The 11,822-nt window shown below is 47.3% G+C and overlaps 2 protein-coding genes across 2 annotated transcripts in view; both read left to right on the plus strand.

Annotated features, from left to right (window-relative positions):
* The first annotated feature begins 354 nt into the window (after positions 1–354).
* On the plus strand, positions 355–7,833 carry RHOA (ras homolog family member A). Its single transcript, XM_027700417.1, has 4 exons — positions 355–539; positions 3,321–3,441; positions 5,584–5,714; positions 6,566–7,833. The coding sequence occupies exons 1-4, from the start codon at positions 384–386 to the stop codon at positions 6,737–6,739; spliced, it is 582 nt and encodes a 193-aa protein (XP_027556218.1). The 5' UTR covers positions 355–383; the 3' UTR covers positions 6,740–7,833.
* Positions 7,834–11,451: 3,618 nt separating this feature from the next.
* The window catches only part of GPX1 (glutathione peroxidase 1), a 1,112-nt gene continuing 741 nt past the window's right edge, over positions 11,452–11,822 (plus strand). Inside the window, exon 1 of the mRNA XM_027700938.1 lies at positions 11,452–11,714. Within this exon, the coding sequence (XP_027556739.1) occupies positions 11,463–11,714 (252 nt within the window). The 5' untranslated portion in view covers positions 11,452–11,462. The remainder of the gene's footprint in view (positions 11,715–11,822) is intronic.

Raw genomic sequence — 11,822 nt, forward strand, 5'->3', positions numbered from 1 at the left:
GCGTCTCATATCTGAGTGCCTGGAATACACTTTTGAGAAGGTGCTCTCAGACAGTGCTGCTCACTCACTCACTGTCTCTGGGTGTTCCTCTCTTAAGGTTTAGAACAGATCAATAAATGCTTAACCAGACCCATCTCCTCTCCTTTCTATTATTTTTGAACCCAGTGGCTTATCAGTGTGTTGACGAGTTCTGGGGAATGTTTTTTCCTAAAAGGATGGGAATTTGAACTCACTCGAGATATCTGTCTGCATCTCTGACAGACACATAGAGTGGATTTAAAAGTTCTCATTAATTGAAAACTTAGTGGTTATTAATTATTAGCAGCATCTCTGTGAAAAGCTGTAGCAGTTGAATTAATAAGTTGTCATTTTGTTTTTCAGCTATGGCAGCCATTCGAAAAAAGCTGGTTATAGTGGGAGATGGTGCCTGTGGAAAGACCTGTCTGCTGATTGTATTTAGCAAAGACCAGTTCCCTGAAGTTTATGTTCCCACTGTCTTTGAAAACTACGTAGCAGATATTGAAGTGGATGGAAAGCAGGTATGTGAACCCTTCTGTAAGAGCCAGAATGAACTTGTGTTTGTTCAGAATAGCGTGGGGATCTCCGTGCTTCTTTAATGAGTTGTTTAATAAGTACGTGTGAGTAGTTCTTATGTTGTAAATCTATTTTTCAATATTAAGCATGTTCCTGTGGAAAAAAATATTTGCCTTGCTAGAACCTGCTCATATCCAATGTGTGTTTAACAACCTGCTTCTAACCTTACACAAAACGAGGTTCTAAAAGTCATGTAGTTAGTCCAAGTAGAGTGTTGCAGCAGGTGGGAGGGGATGGAGCAATTCAAAGATATGCTGAGAACCCAGGGCTTTTGGAATGGAGTCCCTCCTTTGATAGGGACCTACCTGGATTAACAAAGACTAACTCCTGGAGAGTGTTTTATTTCATGCCCACTTCTGGCAACGTGCAGGATCTTTTTGAGAACAGAAGACTGACAGGCTTCAAAGGTGGCTGATATTTGTTGTGTACATCAGCATCATCTGTCCTGCACAATTCTCAGCAGCCAGGCATACCCAGGGCTCACTGAGCTTCATCTTTAGTTTGTACTTCAGTAAATTAATCATTAAAATATTTCATTTTAATTTTTAATATTTTAAAAATTGGTTTTCAATTTGTGGAGCTCTTGAGTCCTTTTGTTTACCAAACAAGGAGACATGCCAGACACCTGCTCCAAGAGGCAGCTGCCAGGCTGCTCTCTGATCCCTGGGTGGGTTGCCTTCTGCACTTACGTCAGCAAGGTGCTGGGTGATGTGTAAAATTGTCACTTTCCAGGATACTCTGGAAGCACACAAAGCAGAAAGTTTGCACCTTGAAAGCTCAGCTATTTCCAAACCCTCTCAGGCAGCCACAGCCTGTGTCTGTTTTGTTCCCGTAACCACACAGAGCTGACTCGGTGCCGTGGATCTGCAGGTCAGGCGTGTGGCAGGTTTTGGGGCTGAGCTTCCCTGTGTCCTCTCTTGCTGTGACATGTGCCTTTGCTCTGGGTTCAGGTACAGCCAGAACATCTTTCAGTCCATTCTAGTTCAGATGCAGCGACTGATGGATTGAAACTGCTCAGTTTTGATCCTCATTGGAACAAAAGTTTTTTGGGCTAGTTTGGGGCTTTATGTTACATTTGATTTCCTGCTGTTACAGGGATGGGTTTCATGTGGGTTTAGTCGTGATAGTTCATGCTAGTTGAGCTTATCTCTCCCATAATATAAATTGGTAAGAGAAAATTTACTTTTAGACTAATGTTAGAACATGTCTTTTTTCCCAAGTGACAGTTTCTACAGTTTCTATATTGTATCTTAGACTCTAAGGAGTATTGTTTAAAACATGTATGAGATCCATTTCTCTCTTATCACTGAATCAAACTTCCTCATTCCCTTCTGCCTGAATCTCTGCATCTCTGAATGAGTGAACAGGGAGTCATGCCCTATCAGCAGTCATGCCTATATGCAGCCAGTAGCTAAAGAAAAATTGCATGAGCAGCTTGAGCAGTGTCAGCTGATTTTATTTTTGTAACTGGAGGATATATTTTATCCAAGGACTTTGTCTTAAGAAAACTTGATTACAGAAGTTTATAGGAGAGCAGTGCTTAAGCCTGTTCTGTTTGACAGCCACTTACCTCTGTTTTCCTAGAAGAGCATTACCAGAAATGTCCAGAAGTCACATGAAGACAAAAAGGTGATGGCAGGAGATGTGTTTTTTTTAGGTAGAGCAAAGGAAACGATTCCAGTGTCATGAGAGGGGAACCCTCAACAGACAGCTCTCTAAAAAATACAAACATTTGCCACAGAATTCACATCTGCAAGTGCAGAAGTGACTCTGAGAGGAGGAGTGTTTCTGACAGAAGTACAGAAGGTTATTTTTGTATATGTGCACGACTTAAGGCTTTGTCTCTTCACAATTTAACTAAACAGTTGCATTGCACATTCAGGCTCACATTTGGGTTCCAGTTCTGCCCATCTGTCTTTATCTGAGCTGCTGTGGACTTTTTTCCTGGAGTTTTTGAACATAAGAGTTTAAACAAGAAGGAACCCACTCCTTTGCGAAGGCAGACTCATCGGAGAATCTCAAGCTAGAGTATGCCTCAAGAGCTTGATTATAGTTTTTAAATTTCCTGGATTAAATGTTGGCTAATTCCTTCTATAGTTTTAAACAATCCTATGGTGGGTGTGTTCTCTCCGGGCTCCAGCATAAGTAGAAATATTCAGAACATTAGGTACTGTACTTTCTTCTTAGTAACCGGAAGCTTTGCACACAAATCAGGTTTGTTTCAAAGCAAATTACAAGTGTACATTTCTGCTGTGATGGAGTTGTAATGAATTTGTGCACAAATAAGTACAATCTTGACATTTCTTAGTCACTACAGGTTCCAGCTGTAACCCATTGAAAATGTGCATAATCCTAAAAAGTATATACTTAGTCCACTTTCACTGCAAACTGGTGTTTCTGGGATGCTTGTCAGAGATTACCAGTCCTTTGGAGCTGATTCACTTTGATTCTTCTGTCTTGCTTTTCTGCTGGTAGGTTTAACATCCATTCAAAGAATTGACACTGGTCGTGGATATAAAGAAAAATCTCATAAGCTGCAATAAATTGATTTTTGGGGTTACAGAATGTAAAATTCCTCACAGTTCTCCTGTCAAAGCAGTTTGTCCCATAGTCTCCTCCTTTTGAGTGGCGTTGACTGAAATATTTTATCCACTCCTGTTTGGTAACTGGCTTCTGAATCAGAACATCCCTGGTGATCTGACTAACTCCTTATGTTTATTTTGCAGGTTGAGTTGGCTTTGTGGGATACAGCAGGACAGGAAGATTATGATCGACTTAGACCGCTTTCTTATCCAGATACTGATGTTATACTTATGTGTTTTTCAATTGATAGTCCTGATAGTTTAGGTAAGTAGATCACTCACTGAGTTGGAACCACTTCTCTGTATCACTGTATTCCCCTTGGAAATCATGCTGTAAAATATATTTTCACTTGAGAGCTTTCCTAGTTCCAGAATTCGGGCTGGTTTGAGTGTACAGTTGTCAGACATTAAAGGCCCTTAAAGGAACCTGTGTTCTTCAGCAGCGCTGAGGGTCACGAGAGCCACAGCACACTCTGTGTTTGCCAGGGCTCTGCTGCCTAATTTGAGCCACACTTAGCAGGGGGGCAGCTCCCCTAGGTCAGCACCCCAGCCCAGCTGTGTGCCTGTCCCTTGGAGGGGCTGCCTTGGGGACCCCCAGCACACAAAGGCTGCAGCTACACTCTGCTGTGTCCAGGAGCCCTGTGAGTACAGAAGGGGACCACTGAGGGGCATGGCCCTCCCAGGTTTTAATTTTACTTCTTTTTTTAATTTCTCTTTGGAAGTTGTAGGTTCTTACACACTCAAGACCACACTGTATCGAGGAAAATGGAGTAACTTTCTATGTAAATGAGAGAACTAGCTTTGTGTTTTCTTCCCTTCCATCCTCCCTCCCCTTTACTCCCCCATTTGTTCAAGCTTGAAATACTGTGAGTTATTGGTCCCAAATAACCCCGGGGTTTTTGCTCTTTGTTTCGTGAGTTAAAAACATGGGCTAGAGCTGCACTGGAGGGGGCTCTCTCATGGGTGGAAATGATCAGGGACTGGAGATTTACACTCTCCTAGTCTGCTTTCAAGGGATGGAGATTTCCATCTGCTTGTGATGGAGAAAAGAGAAGAGTTGCCTGATTTATGACTTCTGAGCTCTAAAAACAATAAATTTCAAAAGTGTGTATTCGATGAGCACCTCTTCTGTGTGCAGTCCAAGTCTTCACTGATTGATTTATAAATCTGATTTGTAGATGTTGATGTACTTGATCTTGCAAAGATGTTTTTGAAGAGGATAAGGAGCAGGAGATAGAGATACTCTCATTTCTAAGACTCAACATCTCTGGAACTTTGATTTCTGTCCCTTTAAAATGGTATATTACTCCATCCATCCAGTGTAGTCTGCTAAACAAATACATGGTGGTAGCATTTTTTCAAAGAAGTAAGTTTCTGTAAAAATTTTCTTTCCTCTCCTCCCTTCCTGCTCACCAGTATCCCAGGGTCCCTGGGAGCAGTGAAGAGCTTTTCAGCTGTGCAGTAACTAAAGGCCAGCACACCTGAGCACTCCAGGTGCAGCTGCAGAATTGATGATTTCGCTGTAGAGCAAAAACTGGCTTCAAAATCCTTGTCTAAGTTGTTCTTTCAAGCAAGAAAATATACCATAATACATAATAGTGAATGTCTGTTCAAAAGCTGAATGGAATTTCATGAAGATAAAATGGGGTTACACAGCCTGGAGGTACATCCACAGGTGAATCTCAAATGTCTGAGAGCTTCTGAAAGCAAAGCCAGATGTTTTGGGCTGTTCAGCACTTCCTGCTCTATACAATTTATCAAGGTTTTGCTTTCAAAAGCCCTTAAATCATCCTTCCATTAAAAAAATAAAGTCATGGAGGGCCTTGAGGAGGAGGAGAAGGTTTCTTGTATATGAGCACAAATTCATTTGCTACAGGTAGGGAGAAATGGCAGATTGGAAATGACTTACACAAAGCATTTGGTTTTATATATCTGTAATTAGTGTGTGGAACATTTCTGCTACAGTTAATGGCAGAGTTGGGAGCGGTTGTTTGATGTTGCTTTATAAAAAGAAGTGAAGTTAAAACTTAGGCTTCAGTGTTGCACCCATCTTTAGCTTCTGGAGATGAATAAAATGTTTCTCTTGAAGCAAAATATTCCATAACTTTCTACTTCAGAATTCTTCTGCATGCTGTTCTTTGCAGTCTCTATGCTAACCCTTGCCAGGTATCTACTGAGAGATGTAGAGAAGCCAAGAGGTTACGTGCCCTTCAGCCTTCAAATTACCTCAGAAGGCTTGGTTTTTTTGGCAATACCAGAACAGTCTATTTGCTTCCCATGTTAAGAGTAAAAAAAAAAAAAGCATTGGTGTGGATTAGCAAGATACAACCACTCAGGTAAAAGCTTTAAAATAAAACTCCCCAGAAGTGGGTTTTAGTACAGTCATACTTCTATTTATTTCTTTCAGAAAACATCCCAGAGAAATGGACCCCAGAGGTGAAGCATTTCTGCCCCAACGTGCCTATCATCTTGGTAGGAAACAAGAAGGACCTGAGGAATGATGAGCACACAAGACGAGAGCTGGCCAAAATGAAGCAGGCAGGTTCCTTTGGGAGTCTTACAATAAAGGGAAGACGTGTGGTGGTTGTAGCAGAGCATTAAACAGGCACCCACAGCTGGCTGTCAGCTGCTGTGGGCTGTGTGATCAACACCTACCCGTGGCAGACACCACAAGTATCTATTGCCTTTAACTGAGTGTCTCTTTTTTCTGATTTGGAGATGTAATTTTTAGAGAAGGCATCCTGAGCAATGAGAATGGCTGTATGGGGTTACTAACAGTCAGCTGCTCTCTGCTGCAGAGCTGGATCCCTGAGGTAGAAAGGAATTAATTAGGAGACGATCAGCACATCAGAGCAGGCACTCTGGAGCTGTTCTTTATTTGGTGTGTTCAGGATGTGAAAGGAAATGGTTTTATTGGTGGGTGTTCCGAGGTGATAACCACAGGTGCTGTAGCTCATTCCTGAGCCTATCACTAGGTTTCATTTTCAGACTGAGCCTGAAACCCCCAGCTTGGGAATGGGACTGCAGATATTCTGCTCTGTCCTGGAATTTTTGCTCCTGTAGCATAATATTTGGGGTTCTTATACAAAGACTGAGGCATTAATTTTGGGATTTGTTCATAGGGTTTTTTGCAGTTGTAGTGAAGAATTGCATAAATGTTTCCTCAGAAATAAGCAATAATTTGCTCAAGTTGCAAAGGGTCTTGCAGCCTTCAGGCTTAGAGGTGTCAGAAAACGGATCATGTCCTCGGGCATTGGATTCTTAACTATCCAGTTAATTATGTGCATTGAATGCAGAAATTCCTTTGCATTTGTTGGGAAGCTGGGTGGGAAAAGGAGGATCAGTGTGGGTTTGGATTGACCTCACCTGCTGGTTTTGTGCTGTTTCAGGAGCCTGTCAAGCCCGAGGAAGGCCGGGATATGGCAAACCGCATTGGTGCATTCGGGTACATGGAGTGTTCGGCAAAGACCAAAGACGGTGTGAGGGAGGTGTTTGAAATGGCCACTAGAGCTGCTTTGCAAGCCCGGCGTGGCAAGAAAAAGTCCGGGTGCCTTCTCTTATAAAGCGTGGCCAGAGGAAGATGGCCAAAGCAGCACCCTGCACTTGAGTAATTTTGAAGTGCTGTTTATTAATCTTAGTGTATGATTACTGGCCTTTTTCATTATCTATAATTTACTTAAGAGATTTAAAAATCGAGTCATCTTGCTACCAGTATTTAGAAGCCAACCATGATTTTTATAACAATCTGCATCAAATTCATCTGTGCACCCAAGGTTAACCTCAACATTCCTCTAACAAACCTTTTCTGCACTCACAGGATATGCCAGGCGCTAATTGAAGACAATTCTCTATCTTCTTTCTTCTCTCTAGAAAGAGAAAAAGCTGTCAACACAGAGGATTGGTCTGTAACTACTTTATAACTAACGTCCTATTCTAATTGAGTACAACAGTTACAAGGCTGTATGGAATCGAGCGTAGCTTCAGTGCTATCACATTTAGGAAGATCTGATTTTCATGGCTCGGTGGTGTAAAAACATGAGTTTGAAAATGTGATCACTCTGAAATGACCAAGTCCCATTCAGCTAAGGAAAAGTGAGGGTTCTGTGGTTTCATGTTAGTTACCTTTTAGTTACTGTGTAATTAGTGCCAGTTTAAATGTATGTTACCAAAAATAAATCTATTTACCCCAGCTTAGATGTAGTATTTTTTGTATAATTGGATTTCCTAATACTGTTACTTGTAACCTCTGCGTTAAGGTGTTCTGGGTTTTTTAAGAAACTGTATTTGAAAATAAAGTCCGATGGAAAGCAGCTGATCCTCTTCCCCGTTCATTTGTAAGAGTCTGACCCATTCGAATGATTTGAGTGGTCTGCACACCCAGGAGGAGTTTTTTCCATGACGTGATGTAGGGATGAGAAAAGAGCCTGCTCACACTCAAAGCTTCTGAACTGTTCAGTTGCCTTAAATTCATTGCTGGACCCAGTTTCAAAACTTTAAAAAAAAAAAAAAGAAACTTTTTGTGTAAGTTTGGTTACCATGTAGTGATCAGACTCCTAACCTGTGAACTTCTTGCTGTTCTGCAGCCAACTAAACTCTTTCTGTATTTTCATTTTTCCAAGAACTAATAGAATAAAGGCAGTTTTCTAAGCTCCCTGTATCCTGGTGTCTGTATTCCTCACTCTGGGTTTTTGGCCCAGCATCTGACAGCCTGAATCAGAAATACCATTTTTGATACAGCTGTGAGAGGATTCACTGAGCAGTTGCAAGTGCTTTAATACTCATTTTTGTTTTCCAGCAAGTGATACCATCTGCTGCTCACGGTGGTTTCTGAGCACTGCAGCAGAGCAGAGGTGGAATATCTCACCTGGCCCCTGCAGTGAGCAGCAAAGCTTCCCAGGAGCTTTGGGTACTCAGACCAGATGAGAGGCCATCAGTTGAGCTGAATTTGTTGGTCCTGAGCACAAGACTAGAGGAGCAGGAGGAGGCTGTGCAGGAGGAAGGGAGGAGCAGTGTTGCTGTGGGAGCATGTGATGGTTTGGCAAGGTGTTTGCTGGGCCGTTCCTTGAGGGATGCCTTGGAGTGCTGCAGAAGGGCTGGGCTCAAAGTGTAGGCCCTGTGCTGCACCCAGGCTGGAGAGCAGATTGTGCTGCTCCTGGGGGATAAATGACAGGGAACAGCAGTGGGCATCTCCACACTCACACTGGGATTTACAGCAGCTGCTGCTGAGCCAAGAGCCTTCACGCTGGGCTGAGCAGGAGGGATTCCGATTGCTGATGACAACCCATGTCAGTGAGCACCTGGCTGCATCCCATAATGGCCTACAAAACACCCATGTCACTTTTTTTTCTTTTTTTGGACAGTGTTCCTGATTCCTTTTCCTGCAGCAAAGGAGACACAGACCCAGCCATAGGAGTGCCCAGTACCTCTGGTCCTTGTGCTCCCTGCGCAGCCACAGACACCCAGAGTGACGCCTCTGGCCAGCCCGATGGTGTCACCCGCCCCACCCTTCCCTCCTTCCTCTCCTGGGTGTTTGTCCTCCCCCCGTGGGTGACGGGGCTGAACAGAGCAGGAAGTTCACAGCTGCAGCGGGGGCTGCCTGGGAGGATTTCATTCGCTGCCCTGCTGAGAAGTTTAGTTGCTCACTTGCAGTTCCCTTTTTTGGGGAGGTGTTGCAGTTGAACAAAACCGGGGCTTTTCAGTCTTGCAGGGCAACAGGGTTGCAATTTGCTGTGGTCACAGTTCCAGAGCAGCTCTTCAGGGGCCTGGAGTCAGGCCTGCTCCTCAGAGCCAGCTGTGTATCTGTGGATGCACTTCCACCCAGCAGTGACTGTTATCCCAATTTTAAGCTCTTGCTGACCTCCAGCACCATCTGAGTCCTCAGCCTTCCTGCCTTCGAGGGCTGGCAGCCTGGCTCCCTTTTGGTTCCTGCCACATCTGTCACCTCTGGAAGCCACGTTTTTTCTGGATGAAACCGAGCTGAGGAGACAGATGGCCAGACCTGACCTGGGAAATGAGAGCTCAGCACTTGTGCAGAGTGATCCAGGCTGGCAAGGGGCAGGGGAAAAGCTGGGAGTGCCAGCCCCCTGAGCAGGGGAGGGAGTTCAGCGCCTGAACTGGAGAGATGATGTAAGCAGGAGGCCAGAAGGTGTGGTTTTGTGGCCTTTGTGATTCCTCTCTGCTGTTAAACAGCAGCTTTCTGACCTTGTAGGACAACCATCACTTGTCACACACCTCAAAAGGTGTCCCTTGAGCCCATCTAGTCCCTCAGGAGTTTCTGGCACTCCTCTGGGTCCAAGTCCAGCTGGCTCCACAGAATGTGTCCAGGCACAGGCCATCACTCTGAGCCAACAAGGAAGTTCAACTCATTCAGTGTCGTTAAACCTCACTCATCAAGGACAGGAAAGCCCTAACCCACACTTCTCTGGAAAGGGCAGGGCCCCAGCAGTAAACTCCCTACTTCAGATGAACTCCCCAGGTCCAGACAGGACTGAAGGTGCCAGTCTGAGCAAGTGTCAGAAGTGGCAGCGGAGATGCCTCTGTGGCCCTGCCCTAGAGGTCACCCTGAAGGGCAATTCCTCTTCTTCAGGAACCCTGGCTTGCCGTGCCCCAGAGGGCAGGTAAGGAAGAGTCTGTGCAGACTGTAACCGTCAATTTACTCAAGAAGTCATGTGTCTCTGCTCATCCATCAGCCGTTTTTCCAGCTCTGATCTCTCTCAGGACACTTGTCATGGCTCATGCCATCGCTGCTGCAACACACTGCAGGTCCCCAAAGATGCAAGACAATCGGGCAAGTCCCCAGAACTTGCCACAACCAGGAAGTGGAACTATTCCAGCTCCCGATTGTGAGGGCAGGTGCCAGAAGTGGCTTAAAGCAAAACCCCCAGACCCTGCAGTCACCTGGGCACCCAGACCAGAGACAGAGCATTGTGTGGTGCCCGTTAGTGACAGCTGGCATTTTGTGACAAGTCTCTGCTCCCAAGCATGAAAGAGGCAGACAGCACGGGGGGGGACCTTGAGTGCATCCCCCCGTGCGGGGCCCAGGCTGCCTTGGCTGGGGGCCAGGGCTGATAAGCAGCTGTCTGACCTTGGGCTGTTGTGAACGGAGCTCACTTGGCACAGATGCTGGCAGGAGCCTCAGCAGGGACTCCCTGCTTCCCCCGGGAGCTGCGCTGGAGCTGAGGCCCTGGCTCTTTGTCCCTGCCAAGCTGTGCTTCCCCCCGGTCCCTGCTGGTCCAACCCATGGACATGGCCTCGAGGCCTGACCCCGGACCTGCCTCTTCACGTAGTGCTCTGGAGGAGGGCGGTGTTTCACAAAGACCCGTGGAGGAGGGGCTGGGCCACGTTTCCTGGTGTGGGCACAGCTTAGTTCACTTAGGGCTGCCTTGAATCCATGGGAAAAAAGAGCAGTCACTCCTGTATGACTTACGGAAGCAGTAAGGCAAGAAATGGAAAAGTCGAGGATAGGAAAAAGCAACCCCTGGAGTTAGAGAGGGAGCCTCCTTTTTATCTAGTGAGGATAGAGCAAGCTGTAGCCCTGCATGTAGGCTTTACCAGCCTCAAAGAAGTGGAAAAACTATAGAAGGATACTAGAAGGGAATTTATGGCCCCTCTTGGACACAAACTGAAGGTGTTCCTCTCCCCAAAGCCACTCTCGGTAGCAGCAGTGCCCTCGGAGGATGCTGCAGCCCCGGTGCTGCGCTGTGTCACCACAAAGGTTGGAGCTCCTGGGATCACAGAATCACAGAATCAGTTAGGTCGGAAAAGACCTCTGAAATCATTGAGTCCAACCTTTCACTCAACACCACCTTGCTTCCTAGACCACGGCACTAAGTGCCACATCCAGTCTCTTCTTAAATACCTCCAGGGACGGTGAATCCACCACCTCCCTGGGCGGCCCATTCCAAGTTTGATCACTCTCCCTGACCAATTTGCGTTTTGCTGCTTTTCCACAGCGTTCCCGAGGAGCTGCGACACTTCCCTGTGCGTTACCCGTGGATGTAACAAACCACCCCGCTCCGTGCCTTTCACCGCTCAGAGACCCCCGGAGCCTTTCAGAGCCGACACGCCTGGCCCGATTCTCCTTGGGACTCCTCCACGGGGCGCCGATGCCGCGGGCGGGGCAGGGCTCGGCAGGGCCGTGCCGGCAGCTCAGGGCGGGGGCGGAGGCGGGTCCCGGCGGCTCGGGGCGGCATCGGAGGCGGGTCCCGGCGGCTCGGGGAGATATCGGAGGCGGGTCCCGGTGGCTCGGGGCGGGTTGAGCGCGGCGGCGGGAGCTCAGTGCGGACGATGGCGGCGGGCGCGGGCGGGCGAGCGGCGGGGCTGGCGGCGGGGCTGGCGGGGCTGGTGGCGCGGCCGCTGGGCGCGGCGGAGCCGCTGTCGCTGGGCTCGCTGCGGGGGAAGGTGCTGCTGGTGGTGAACGTGGCGTCGCTCTGAGGCACGACCACCCGCGACTTCCTGCAGCTCAACGAGCTGCAGCAGCGCTACGGGCCCCGCGGGCTCCAGGTGCTCGGCTTCCCCTGCAACCAGTTCGGCCACCAGGTAGGGCGGGAGCGGGGCCGGGGAGCGGGGCCGGGGAGCGGGGCCGGGGAGCGGGGCCGGGGAGCGGGGCCGGGGAGCGGGGCCGGGGAGCGGGGCCGGGGAGCGGGG

The sequence above is a fragment of the Neopelma chrysocephalum genome, unplaced genomic scaffold (genome assembly GCF_003984885.1).
Source record: "Neopelma chrysocephalum unplaced genomic scaffold, ASM398488v2 Primary Assembly neopelma1_147, whole genome shotgun sequence".
Taxonomy (NCBI): Eukaryota; Metazoa; Chordata; class Aves; order Passeriformes; family Pipridae; genus Neopelma; species Neopelma chrysocephalum.